At 37.6% G+C, this 14,860-nt stretch overlaps 1 protein-coding gene across 1 annotated transcript in view; it reads right to left on the minus strand.

Annotated features, from left to right (window-relative positions):
• Window positions 1-6,835: 6,835 nt before the first annotated feature.
• The window catches only part of LOC149226603 (uncharacterized), a 48,871-nt gene continuing 40,846 nt past the window's right edge, over window positions 6,836-14,860 (minus strand). The window contains exon 3 of the mRNA XM_089380244.1: window positions 6,836-7,458. Within this exon, the coding sequence (XP_089236370.1) occupies window positions 6,836-7,458 (623 nt within the window). The remainder of the gene's footprint in view (window positions 7,459-14,860) is intronic.

A 14,860-nucleotide genomic window follows, 5' to 3' on the forward strand; every position in this document is an offset into this window, starting at 1 on the left:
TCAATAACCCATACCCGTAAAGGAATTTTTTTGGGGTATGTTTCGTTATTAAATACCATAAAAGAGGCCTTATTTAGTTATTTAGTTTATGAGGCCTATAGGTTTTGGAGTTTTTAGCAGGATGTATGTAACTATTATAAGTTCTGGAGTTTTTTTGGGAATGTATTAGAGTTTGGTAGGAATTTATGTGGGAAATCTTATTAGTGTATAAGTTTTGAAGTTTTTGGTGGGAATTTAGTGAAATATTTTGGAATAGGGAAATTATTTTTAGTCAAATCTTAGTTTGTGTGCATTAAACTGATTTTTTTACTACATATTTAATATATAACTCAAATTTGTGATTCCAACAAATATCTTAAATTTCACAACTCAAACTTGTGATCCCAACGAATCCCTTACTCAATTATAATCAAATTAGATTGGAAAATAAGCCAAAAAAATCGTCAATACATTTAAAAGAAAAGTCAATAATATTTCATTCTAATTTTTTGTATGCATTAAACTGATTTTTTTTTATTACATATTCAATATACAAATCAAATTTGTGATTCCAACAAATATCTTAAAATTTACAATTCAAACTTATGATTCCAACAAATCGCTTTCCCCATTATAAACAAATTAGATTGGAAAATAAGCCAAAAAAATAGTCAATACATTTAAAAGAAAAATCAATAACATTTCATTTATTAAATTAAAGAGTAAAGATAAACATGTTTTCTATTAAAATATATATATTATTAATTGAAAATAAAAAATAAAAAATAATATATATATATATATATATATATATATATATATATATATATATATATATATAATTTAAAAATAAATATATTCAAATATAATTATTACAAATTAGGATATGAAATTACATTTTTTTTAAAATCATTAATTAAAAATATATATTTATATTTTTTAATAAAATTTATAATATGAAATTATATAAAAATAATATTATCAATTAAAAAGATTTTTTTAAATAAATAATATAATTTAAAAAATATTTCTTCAAATAAGAAATGTTCATAGTATGGAATCAGTATAATAATATTAATAATATTAATAGCAAATATGAGATATTATTATTAATTAAAAATAGGATTATAAAACTTTGATGGTGTTATGGAAAGTGTTATCAGCCACGCCATTATCACTCTAAGCATTAAATAAAGATGTTGTGGTCAATGAATCTCATGCACTCACATATGTTCAGGAGTCATGACAATGTAGAGCATTAAATTAGAAACATTCATGACCACTTAATATTCTTAGTGTTGTTGGAGACACTTTACAATTATTTGGAGCCTTTGTTGCATCATCGAATTGCTTGTGGGATTTTTCCTCCTCTTTGTCAACACTTGTGGTATGTCAGTGGAGAAAAGTCCAAGCCTTCTTGGTTTGACCTTCTAGTGCTCACTATATATTGTTGGTTGTACACTAAGCAAACCTTAATTGTTCATGGGGGTGAATGCAGTTGATTGGTGCGCTGACTGGTGGGATGGCTAGTACAAGGATTCTTCTAGGGTCTTATGGAACTCGTCTCCTCCAAGCTCGTTGGTAATATTGTTGACTTATAACCCTTCCATGTGGTATTGTCGTTGCAATTGTTGTGGTTCTAGTTTTTTGGTTCAAGACATTGGTTTTGACCCTTCGGCTAGTGACAACAACTTGTTGTATCTTGTGGGGAGGTTACTTGGTATTTCTCCATTTCCAGGATACCTCTCTGTTGCATAGTTTTGCTTCCAAGACTTCCCTGTGGATCCCTTGGCTTTTGCTATATTTGACACCCCCGCCCCAAAAGTTCTTTACCTTGCCTACTTCACATTGGTCTTCCCTTGACCTTCAATCCCCTGCCCTTCTCCTGTCTCATGGGTTTCCTCTAGCTGGGAACTTAATTCTCCTATTACCATGTTGTGGCAATGCATGTGCTCGAGGTGTGGCTTTGGTGGCCAAGGCCCCACTGGCAGGCCTCAAGCCCAGTCTCAAGCTCAGTGAACAGTGTATCTTTACCATTCATCCACCCCCTGGAAATTCAAGATGAAATCCATTTACCCAAAGCTCGGGTAATCCGCAACAGGAATGCCACTTTGACTCTGAGATTCAAGCCAATGTTGTTGATTGGGTTCTAGACCCTGGACACACCTAGGGTCACAAGAATCAATACTTCCACTCCATTACTTTGTACTGGCAAATGAAAACAATGTTGGGCCATGTCATCTAAGAGAAGCAATAAAATCATAATGAAATCACTGTTCAACTCAATAATATCTAGTGATTCCAAAAGCATTTGTGCTCTTGCTTAGTCAGCGTAGACACTTCATTGGCACATACAAAGACACATTTTTGGTGTGGGAGACATACCTCACTAGGTCCGAGCACATTGGAACTTGCCCTCGCAACTTCTTTTGAGGAGGTTGAAAGCCCAGGTTAACTATAATTTTACGCTTATATTTTGTGAATCTCATTTTACAATTTCCTATGTTGTACAACTATGGTTTATTTTATACATCGAACTATTATTTTGTAATCTCTATGATGGCATTGACATATATATTTCATGGTCTAGAGATAGTTATGTAATAGCTCTACTATAGGTAATTTTGATAAACAGAGAAACTTTGCAATATATTTATTTTCGTTGGTATGGTTTTCCAGGTTATGATAGTACCAACCTAGATCCATCTCAACTCCTGATGTACCAAGCGTCTTGAGGGATCAAATCTCAATAGATTTGATCCCTCTCAACGCTCAGTAGATCTGGAGTTAAGATGAATCTAAGTTGATTTGATTATTAACAATTATTAATTATAACTACTATTATCTTTTTAATGTAATTTGATCGAGTCAAAATGTTTTAATTAATAATTATAATATTAAATACATTTTTTTTTAAATTTAATTTTATATATATATATATATATATATATATATATATATATATATATATATATATATAACCAAATCAAAATGTTTACATAATATTACAACATTTCTTCTATCTTAAGTTGGAGGCCTCTTGACACAAAAATTGATATTTTTGTATGATTAAATTATGAATCAACATAAAAATTATTATTTTTATATGATTAAATCATATCAATGAAAACTCACAAATTAACCCAAAAAAAAACTATAAAACTAATAATATCGATAAACAAAATTAAAATAATATCATTGATTAAAAATAAGATCTTTTTATAAATTAATATCTTGAGTGCATAAGAAAAAATTAAAGTTGAGTATTGTCAAGTCTCACTAGCACAACTAGTTGAGGATGGGCTTCATTAGCAAGGCGACCCGAGATCAAACCTCACGGGGGTCGTTATGTATATGCTAGGGGGGAGATATGCTAAAAAATTGAGTTATCTTAGGGTTGGTGTGCCTAGTCTGGGTGCGATCCCTCAGTGACTTTGATGGATTAGATGCCCCTAGGTCACGGTTTCTCAAGCCACAGGTCAAGTCTACAAAATCACAGACAACTCGACAAGCAAATAAAAAAATAAAATTGAATATTTATCAATCAATGTAAACCATTAAATTCAAAATTTGATATTCTCCTATAAAATTAGAATTACGTTAGCAAGCTAACAATCTTGTTAAGACCTATGAACTTGTAGCGAAAACATTAATATGTCGTTAATAACTTTATCACAAAATCTCCTTTCATGTATAAAAAATAATGTATTTTTGAAAATTATTTTCATCACTTTATATATTTCTATTGAGTTGAGTAAATCACCATTCCACATTCAACTATTGTTAACTTCCATCCTTGACAAGGATGGTTTTATATATTAATATAATAATCAATTTGTAAGATTGTCTCTTTTTAGTCCTTTCATTTTTAATTACCAAGTAGTCTTCATGAATTAATGTTGAGTAAAATTTTAATTAATGAATAATTGTATCTTTATTGGATTGATTACTCAATTTTGTATAAATGTCATGTTATCTTCAGCTTTAGACATTTTGTCATTAACATCCCAATATGAAGCTTTTACATTTTGAAAGATGTAAACGATGAAAAATTTCTTTAAAATGATTTCTTCCTTCTTACATTTTGTTAATGTGTAGTGTTCTATCTTTTTTGAAATGTTGAAGTATTTTTTCTAAACTTTTGACTAATTTTCCTTAATGGTTATAGAGTCTTTTGAGATATCTCACCCTTTTACCCCTTCAAATGTTGGCATATATCTGGTTATTTGTGGTCTTGTGAGGTGTAGTCGCTCATGCTCTTAAAGCCAATTAATGTATACCCATCAATCCAATTTTCAAATTTTAACTATTAGCTATGGGTTCTATTTTTTATTTTTTATACATTTAAGATAAATTCAATTTACATTTAACTATTATGCCACTCCAATATTGCAACAATTGTGAAAAGAAAAGGAATCTCCTCTTCAACCAATGCACGATCTTCGTGGACTGACCTCAATCCTCCCCTGCGCATACAGGATTTCATATTAACAAATATAGAACAAGCGCCCTAGTCTTCAGAAATAGCAAACACAGTTCCTTTGCATTCATGGCTAACATGACTTTTCATGAACTCTAAATTACACGCACACAGAGTTCGACCATTCCAACATAATGAATATTATTTACGTAAGTTTTCAAGAGGCCCTCTTTATGGCCATATTTACATTGAATGGCACTTTTGGCCTCGTGGCACTAACTCGACCCTCAAATCTTCTCGAACTCTCTCTTTTACACACTTCTCTCCCCCTTGGATATTATGAAATTGATTACATTTATACAAGATAAGATTTTGAACTAATTCATTTCAAATCCATAGACTCTTCACCTAAACCTCTATTCAAGGATTTTTAGATCCACCAATCTTCCAAGGAATCCAACTATCCTCAAATCTCTCTAACTCACTCAAATATTCACGAGATCTATCCTAAGGAATATCTGATTATAATTGCTTTCCTAATTACGTATTTTTCTAGAAATCCTTAAAAACATAAGAAAATACAAATGATTAATCAATTACATTTAATTAGGTAATCAACTCCCATGTAAATAAATGACCCATAGTCTAGTCAAAATACATTTTGACTTGGAAGTTGAATGTTCCAGTGTCATAGTCTCACTACATAATACATCAAGCATGTCATCTATCAATCAATCAACCATGAAGCTCTATTGTTATAGACATACATGACCCATCTTGGGAATTTCCCTTCGTTGCATACAATGACTTAGGAAATCACTAGTAGGTTATGTAATAATGCATGTAAAAAGAGACTAATTGTTGATTTCCTTATTGGAACACTTGGTGGAGTAATTCCTTGCTTGAGAAGAAGTCACTAATTTACATAAGCATGCAAATGATGGGTTCCTATGTTGCTAGCATTTACACTTGCTTACAACCACTTATTTCTCTATCAATGTAAGTCAATTTACTCTAACACCAATAGAGAAACTTTCCATGTCTCTACCAATTCACACAAGTTTCCAATTCCTAGATTCATGATGTTGGATACTAGTTGTTATGGGCTTTGCATGGAATAACATAAGAAAGCATAGCATGGGCATATTCATAATGGAACGAAGACCATGAAGAATGAGTTTTATATGATGAGGTAAGGAATGGAATGGGAAACTATCTCATTTTCCCAAAATATTGGTACCTACTTTTACAAGGCACCTCTCCCATTCTACTTTACTTAGATGCTAACTTTCCTTCACCACCTTCTACATGCATTCATATTTTTCTCTCCAATTAAAGGTGTCGGTAACCTTCTTTTTTTTGATAAGTAAGAGATGAACCTTCTATTAATCTTATCAAATTACATAATATACAGAGTGCCCCAGACAACAGGGGTGGCAAAAAACTAGTGACCGAAGCTTACAAGATTCTTACAAACAGCACAAAGTGGTGCCTACTGCATCCACTAAATGGACCCGATGGCAACAATGAAAAGTCCACTAAACAAAACGGGTTCGAAACCCTCAGGCAACAGGCAAGAACCAATCCTCGCCGTTGAAAACCTACCCCCAATCCAACGGCCAACAAGCAAAAGGAATCCACAAAGGGACCCACAATCGGGCAACTAGCACAACCAATCCCAGCCGTTGAAAGCAAAGTCCCGATCCAACGGCTAGCGGGGATATCGCGTGGATGAGAAGCATGGAGGTTAACCGCGCGATGAGAGCAGTTTTCTCTCACCTCTCGTTGCCACGTGTTACCCCCTGAGTGGAATCGCATGCATCTTCCACAAAACCAGATACCAACCATGTCCCATGCGATATACCAAATAAGGTTTTGGGGTTTTGTGTCCATGGTTTCATGGAAAGCCCGGGGTCCATACAGGGACCCACCGTGGACCCCACTGCCCCTTGCAAAACGGACCCGACCTCAACTCTAAACTGGGTCCAAAAAACAGAAACAGGTCCGGAGCCCTAAGGCAACAAGCCCACTCCATCTCAGCCGTAGAATACATAATCCCGATCCAACGGTCATTAGGGATATTGCACGGACGAGAAGCGCGGAGGTTAACCGCGCGATGAGAGCAGTTTTCTCTCACCTCTCGATGCCACGTGTTACCCACTGAGTGGAATCGCATGTGCCTACCAAAATACCAGATACCATCTAAGTCTTGCACGAAATACCACTTATGGTATTGCGTTCGAGGTTTCGCGGAAAAGCCAGAACATTCCCGCAGACCTTGCTGAGCCTTCCACCTGGAGTCGCCAACAGAGACCCGCTGAGCCAAATACACCCAGGCAGTTCGTTCTGTGTCACTGCCCGACTTGAAACCTTCGTCATTCATCCGAAAGTGAACAAAGTTGTGGAGAGCAACCATATCCCAAAATCGTGGACGAATTAGGTGATATCAACCTCACTCCTGTCTCCCGAATCCCTTCGATCAGCGTTGTTCATCCATAAATCCCAATCTTTGGCTGCTAGGATGAAACAGTCCTCTCGTAGTTTCCCTTCAGGTAACAACTCCCATGCATGCCGAGAATCCCTGTCCTTATTGGCCACACCTTCGTTGGCCAACCAATCTGCAAGCATATTTTCCTTCCTTCTAACATGAACAAATCTAATCATTTTAAGGGTCTGCAAGTGAGAGTGGATACAGTGAAAAACCTGTAGCAGCTTCCAGTGCTTCGACACTTTATCTGGCGAAGTTCCATTGTGAATCTTCTTGGCTGCTCTGATGATCAAATCCGAATCTGCTTCAATGATAACATTCTGTAAATTTGCCTCCACCAGGATCTCCAAGCATTGATCTAATGCCAGAAGTTCAGCCATGTTATTGGTACCCTTTTCCAAGTGGCCATGGAAGATATATTTTGTGTGCCCCTGAGGATCTCTTATAGCACCCCCAAAGCCAGCTTCCCCCGGATTTCCCTTAGAAGCTCCATCAATGTTTACTTTGAAGAAGCCTTGAGGAGGGGGCTGCCATCTACTGGTGTTAATTGTTCTCACTTCCTTCCTTATTCCTTGAGGATTGAAGGATTGAAGGCCCAAATTAAGAATAATAATCCCCTCATGAGGCAGAGGAGGATTCGTGGGAATTGACCTCAAAAGGCTTTTAACTGTTTCTTTAAGCTGTTTTAGAATTTGATTGATTATGTGTTGTGGCTCACTAGATTTATTTATGAAGATCCGCTAATTGCGTTCTTTCCAAACATTCCAAATGACAAAGTCGTACTAGCATCCAGGCTTTGTTGATGATCTCACTCTGAGAAGTGCTTCCTCCAGTTTTTCAGAGTGTTGGATATGCTGAGACTGTCCTTGTCGGTTTGTTTGAAGCTTGAGGCCACCCAGTCCCACACCCTAGTAGAAACAGAACAGAGGTTGAGCAAGTGCTCAATCATTTCCTCATGTGAGCCGCATAGGTGACATTTGGAAGGGCCACTGAAGCCTTTCTTGAGGAGGTTTTCCCAAGTTAGGATCTTTCTTTGGTGCACAAGCCAGATAAATAAATAGCATCCAAGCTTTGTTGATGATCTCATTCTCTGAGAAGTGCTTCCTCCAGTTTTTCAAAGTGTTGGATATGCTGAGACTGTCCTTGTCGGTTTGTCTGAAGCTTGAGGCCACCCAGTCCCACACCTTAGCAGAAAAAGAACAGAGGTTGAGCAAGTGTTCAATCGTTTCCTCATGTGAGCCGCATAGGTGACATTTGGAAGGGCCACTGAAGCCTTTCTTGAGGAGGTTTTCCCAAGTTAGGATCTTTCTTTGGTGCACAAGCCAAATAAATAACTTTATTTTCATCTAGTGAGGAGTTTGCCAAAGCTCCTTCTAGACTTTATTAGCATTTACAAATTTGAATCCTGTGATTGCTTGTTTCACCTCTTTGAGGTTAAAGTTACCTTCATTATTCTTCCCCCATCTTAATTGGTCGTGTGAGGAGGAAACTAGAATCCGTCTGTGCTTTAAGTCCATGGTGAGAGCCTCTGCCATGGCCTTCAAAGGACTCTCCTCACTGTAACTTAGTTCCTTCCACTTCCTCCATTTTTCATTGTTCCTTCCCTGATCCCAGAAATCTTTTACCAATAATAGGCCTTTGCTGTCTGTGTCTCTTTTGAGGGCTACCAGGTCAATCCTATTCCTATTTCCAGCTGTCCTCCCATAATCGAGCTCGGTCCCCTGCTTGGATTTCCCAAAAACAATGTTGTTGAACAATGCTTTTGTTCTCCCAAGCAAGGTTCCATATGTGTGAGCCTCTGATTTGTCCTGTCATTCTAATAAGATCCTTTTCCTGCTAGTGCTTGGCGTACTTCTGTTTCCAAAGCTTGGCCCAGGGGGCATTCGGCTCCTTGATCCATCGCCACCAAAGCTTAGCTCCCGAAACTTTACTGAGAGTTTCCGGATCATGCAGCCCCAAGCCACCATGGCTTTTGGGCTTACAGAGCTTGTCCCAGGCAACTAAAGCCCACTTTTTTTTCTCTTCCCCTCTACCCCACAGAAAGTCCCTTTGAATGTTCCTTATCTGCTGCTTAATACCTTGAGGAGCAGGGATAGCTGCAAACATAAAAATGGGAATGGCTTGCAAGACCGCCTGTGTGAGCACAAGTCGCCCTGCTAAGTTTAAGGATCTGCATGTCCATTTTCTGATTTTGTCCTGAAGTTTATTTAAAATTGGTTCCCATATTTTCTTACTGAGAGGTTTATCAGTAAGAGGAATGCCAAGATATTTGGAAGGCAACTGTTCCCTTTGAAAACCAAGAATCCTGGTAATGTTTCTTTGTATAGCAATATTAGTGTTAAAGAAAAAAAAATTGGACTTGTTTAGGCTTACCTCTGTACCTGCTGCCATAGCAAAGTCATTTAAGATATCTTTGATTGCCCTTGCTTCCCTGACTGTGGGTATGCCCTGCAGCATAGTATCGTCCACAAATTGTTGATGAGTATTAGCCTCTCCATCTGGGGTGAGCTTGATCCCTTGAATTTGACCTTCAACATTTGCCATTTTGATTGCCCTGCCTAGCCCTTCCATCATGAGGACAAAGAGGAAAGGGGAGAGCGGATCGCCTTGTCTGAGCCCTCTGGAAGGTGTGAAGGTATTTGAAGGAGCTCCATTAAGAAGAATGGAAAAACTGGTTGTGGTGATTAGTGCCATAACCCATCTTATCCAATTCTAGTCAAAGCCATATGCTTTCAGAGTAGCTCTGATATAAGACCAACTGAGTTTGTCATAGGTTCTCGCAATGTCCAACTAAATAATCATGCTTGCTTGCTTGTTGCTTTTGAGAGAGTGTACCACCTCATGTGCTTGGATGATGTTGTTGAGAATTTGTCATCCCTTCACATAGCTTGTTTTCTCTTCCGAGATTAGGGAAGGTAGTAGAGGCTTGAGTTTATTGGCTATCACTTTGGAGATGATTTTATACACAACATTACATAAGGCTATGGGTCTAAATCCATCCGGAGTCATAGCATTTTCCTTTTTGGGGATTAAAGCTATGAAGGATGCATTCAGTGCTTTTAGAACCTTTTTGTATTTTCTTGAGTCCTCCACAACCTCGAGGATGTCTTGTTTGACTGTATCCCAGTAGGATTTGAAGAAATCAACATTGAATCCATCCGGGACTGGTGCTTTTACACTTTGCATTTCCTTGATCACTTCACTAACCTCCTCTTCTGAGACTGACCTATTGAGATTATGGTTGTCCTCTCTAGTGACCAACTTGGGAATACACTGGGTGAATTGATTAATGAACCTAGATCTATCCTCCATTGGCTCCTTTGCAATATTAGAGAAGTGTTGTACTAGATTTGATTCCATGTCCTTGTGGGAGACAAGCTCAACACCCTGAGAATCCTTAATCTTTGTGATTATGTTATGTGCCCTGTGGGCCATAGTGGACTTGTGGAAGAACTTAGTGTTTCTTTCTCCCTCTTTGATCCATTGAATCCTGGATTTCTGTCTCCAGAAAGTTTCCTCTTGTAGGCATCGCTCCTCCCATTCTTCCTGCAAAGATTTGGTTAGCTTTTGCCTCTCTTCATTGAAGCCCTCTATGATATTGATCTGATTGATATTCTGGAGTTTCTGTTCAGTCTCAATTCTACCCTTGAGGATATCGCCAAATTCCTTTTTGTTCCAAGCTTTAAGTTTGGATTTAATATATTTTAGTCTTTGCTGGAGCATGTACATCTTAGTACCCTGAATATTCAGATCCTCTTTCCACCATTTGTCAATGTTATTGGTGAATTTGGGGTGTGAGAGCCAGGCATTCTCGAATCTGAAGGGCCTGTTCCTCGGAGTGCCCATAAAGGTAGCTTCTAACTAAACTGGCCAATGATCCGAACCCCCAAAGGGCAGAATGGACGCTGTGATGGCTGGTCCTGTGATGAGGAGATCCTCAGAACTGATAAATCTATCAAGTTTTGAAGCCCCTCCCCTTTTTTTTCCACGTGAAGGTTCCATTTATTGTCTTAGTGTCCACCAGTCCCATGTTCACGATGAAATCTTGGAAGGCTTCAAAGTCTCTGCCTAGATATCTTGTGCCTCCTTTTTTTTTTTTTTTTTTTCCGAAAGATATCTTATCATATTGAAATCACCTGCAACTATCCAAGGCATATTGGGATATCGTGCTCTTAGATCTTCCAGGGAGGTAAGAAGCTTGAGTTTATCTGCTTGCTTCTGAGGTCCATAAACATTTGTTATCATGTATATCTCTTTATCACCTACAGGACTGCACACCAAAGATAGATAGTTCTTGGATGCTTCAGCATCCAGGATTCCAAATTTCTGTGGATCCCACAACGTAAGAATCCCACCTGCCGAGTTATTTGCCTTAACCTCTAAATACTCATACTTGATTAACCATTTACTATGAATTTCTCTTATTTTCTCCATTGAACATTTGGTCTCCTAAATGAAGATCATATCTAGTTTTTCTTCTTTTATTCTGTTACTCAAATTCCTTTGTTTCCTTCTACTACCTAAGCCTCTAATGTTCCAACTTGTGAGCTTCATCAAGAAAGGTTGGTAGAGGAGTAGTTGGTAAGATCTTTCATATTACCTTAGTTAATCAGTAGTTTTCCACATCCGTTTAGCAGTTCATTCTGTCTTTTCCTTCCTCTTTTCCTTCTTGAGTTCTTTGGAGATTGTGCCTGTAAGTTCTCCATCATTTTGACCCCACTCTGCTCCTGGCTTTCATGGTTTCTCTTGACACCAGTTCCCTTCAATTGTGCCCTCCATAGAAAGAGTTGCTGAACTCGATCATAGTCTTCTTTTGGCAAGGAGTCCACTCCTTTGTTCCTGCCTTGTTCCAGAAATAGTTCTAGATCCAGATGTTCCCTGTCTAGAATCTCCTGTAGTTCATGGTCCTCTGTTCCTGCCTCACTTGGAGTCATCTCATAGTCTTTACTGATCTCCATGCAGCTTGGTAGATCCTCCTTCTGCTGGTTGTTTACTGTGATATCCTCCATTTCAGCTTCCGTTTCCTGCTCCTTAGATGTGTTTTCCCTGTCCTGGACTATCTCCACATTCTCCTCTACTTCCTCTAGGATTTTGAAACTATTGTGTCTTGTATTTCTATCTTCACTGCTTTTCTTGTGTGGCCATTTACCCCCTTTCCCTTTGGCCCCAACCTTGGTAAAACCCTCGTGATCTCTATCCAAAGAGGTTTTCCCATTGCCTTCCATACTGTTTGTTGGGTAGTCTCTAAATAGATGGCCATGTTCATGACATTTGTAGCACCTAAAAGGTATGTGCTCATAGTCCACCATTTGCACCCAATCTTCATTGTATACTTCTAAAATTATTGCTTCCAGAAGGGCTCCAGATAGATCCATTTCTACACATATTCAGGCAAAGGAGGTATATTTACCTTTGAGAGTTGCCTCTGATATCTTCAGAAAATTCCCCAGCTTGTTGCCTATGGTTTTCAAAGATTCTGGTAGCCAGTAATCCAGAGGTAGTGAGTATAGTATGATCCAAACTGGTACAGATGTAAATTTTTCATCCGAGACAAAATTCATCATCCATGGTTGCATGTAGAGTCCTGCCGCAGCATAGAAATATGGCCCCCCTTCAAACACTCTATCTTTGTCCTCTAGGTTCACGAACACCACCGTGAAGAAGCCCTTAGAACCTAGATGTAAATGTATTTCTCCCTTTGGCTTCCAATGGCTTCTAATCCAGATGTGTAATGCCCTTTCCGTTGGCCATAACCCCATGAACTTGTAGATAATCGCATGTTCTTTCATATGGTCCCTGTGCACTTGAATCGCTGGATCACTCAATATGACCCGGGGTATGATGCTCGATTTAGGTTTGCAGACTCCCTTGGTTCTTGTGGAAGTCGTTTTTCGTTGTCGCCTCCCTTCTCCGTTTCTTTACTTGTTTCCTGTTGATTCCCTTCTTGACCCTGGGGTTCATTTCTTCCAACTATCTCCTTACCTTTTGCTTCTGAAATCTTTTCCAATGGTTTTTTGAAATGCTTCCCTCCTACTTCCTTGCCTCCTTCTGTGACTACCTGACTGTAGGAGGGAGCGGCGCTCCCCCTGCACGTCCCGCCATGGAACCCTAATGCAAAACCCTAGCTTCAACTTCGATCCTCGTTCAGGTTCCGCTCTCGACTTTTTCCCGTTTTGATTTTATGTTTTCATTATTCTTTTCAGTTTTCAATCAAGGTGTCGGTAAGCTTCATTTAAGGCACATGGTGGAAAAGTTGTGAGTTCTTAAGCTAACATTTGGCAACAATGATCTCCTTTTTGACATGCCCGTTTTCATCTTCCCCTCTTGTGGACTCAAACCCTTTCCCCTCCTTGTAGACATCTTGGACCATTATATATTATATTTCAACGTTGAAGATAACATTAGGGGAAATTTGAAGTCAAAATTGGACCTCAATAAAAAATTCACTAAAAAAATCAACTTTAAAATAGCTAATAGGATTCAAGACGATGATGACATCCTTTGGTGTAAATATTCTTGGAGGGAAAAGAAAAAACTACATCTTTTAATTGTATTGTCAATTTATCTCCCTGTCAGATTACTCAAATGTCAAGTGTAGGCACTCGTTGGATGCGAAATTAAATTTTGCATCCAACAAGTAGCCACATTGCATACTTTTGAGTAGACCCACACTAAGAAAAAATTTAAATACATAAAAAAAAAAAGTGTGTTTCTTGAAACACACTTTTTTCATGTATTTTCAAATTTTCTTGATATGGGTATACTCAAAACTATGTAATGTGGGCACTCGTTGGATGCAGAATTTTAGTGTCTACACTTGACATTTGAATAAATTTACAAGGAGATCCAAAGAAAATAAAACAAAAATGTAGTTTTTCTATTTTTCCTTTGCAAATACATAACTATTATTTGATTATTTTAACTATTATTTGATTATTTTCCCTAAGACGCCCAAGTTAGACCTCAAAAGTCCCTTAATGTTTGAATTGTTATATATCATATTTTGGCATTATGCTTTTACATACGATAGAGTGCACCATTGTAACTCCACTACAAGTTCAACATAAAGTACATTTACAACATCTAGATGCCTAACAAAAATCTAATCAGGGCATGGCCTTGAGGTATATAGTTGAAATTCATAAAAACAATTTTTTCATGTTTACATGAGGGGCCATGTATTTAATCTCACATGACTTGACATTCGTCATAATGATCACATCTATGGTTTTGCAAGGGTCAAAACTAATATCCTTGATTTGTAAACTATTGTGGATATTCCACTAGATAGTTCCTCACAACAGATCTATTAAAGTAAGGGAGATCTATAGTATGAATGGTTAATTCCTTTAGATTCCATATTTTTTATTATTTGTTTTGTTATTATGCATGCAATAGATAAAATGTAGAAAATAGAGAACAATGAAATACAAACACAAACAAATCACAATGAATACCAAGACATGATATGGGAAATGTTTTTGGGAGAAAACCCAACTGGAAGATGAGGTTTCTCTGCTATCTTTTGTCTGGAATGGAAATAATGCAAATACAAAGGAAAAGGAACTCTCTATGGAGTTACCTAACACATGTGCCCATTGCAATACCCATTCCAGTCTTTGATGTATATATATGTACTTTGATATTAGGCTAGTGAGTCAGAGTCACTTTGCAAACCTATGTGCTTATGTGTTTATGATATATATTTTTGGGGCCATCATGCCCAAGAATATATGTCAGTTTTGGTTAAGTGGTCAGAGAGCCAAGATTGTAAATATGATGTAACTAATGTACTTATTTTTATAATAATATAAAATAAGTTCATTGCAGAACCCAATCCACGATAAAAGAGTATGGGGGGCGATGCAACTCCATGGTGGCAGGCAACATGGTGTTTGGTGACAGGTGTTGGTTACAAAGGGCATCTATGGCTCACATGGCTTTAGTGTGCACCACATGGTAGAGAGGCCATG

Source organism: Pinus tabuliformis, chromosome J, assembly GCF_031772625.1.
Source record: "Pinus tabuliformis cultivar Carrire ecotype Pingquan chromosome J, CPIR1, whole genome shotgun sequence".
In the NCBI taxonomy this organism is placed as follows: domain Eukaryota; kingdom Viridiplantae; phylum Streptophyta; class Pinopsida; order Pinales; family Pinaceae; genus Pinus; species Pinus tabuliformis.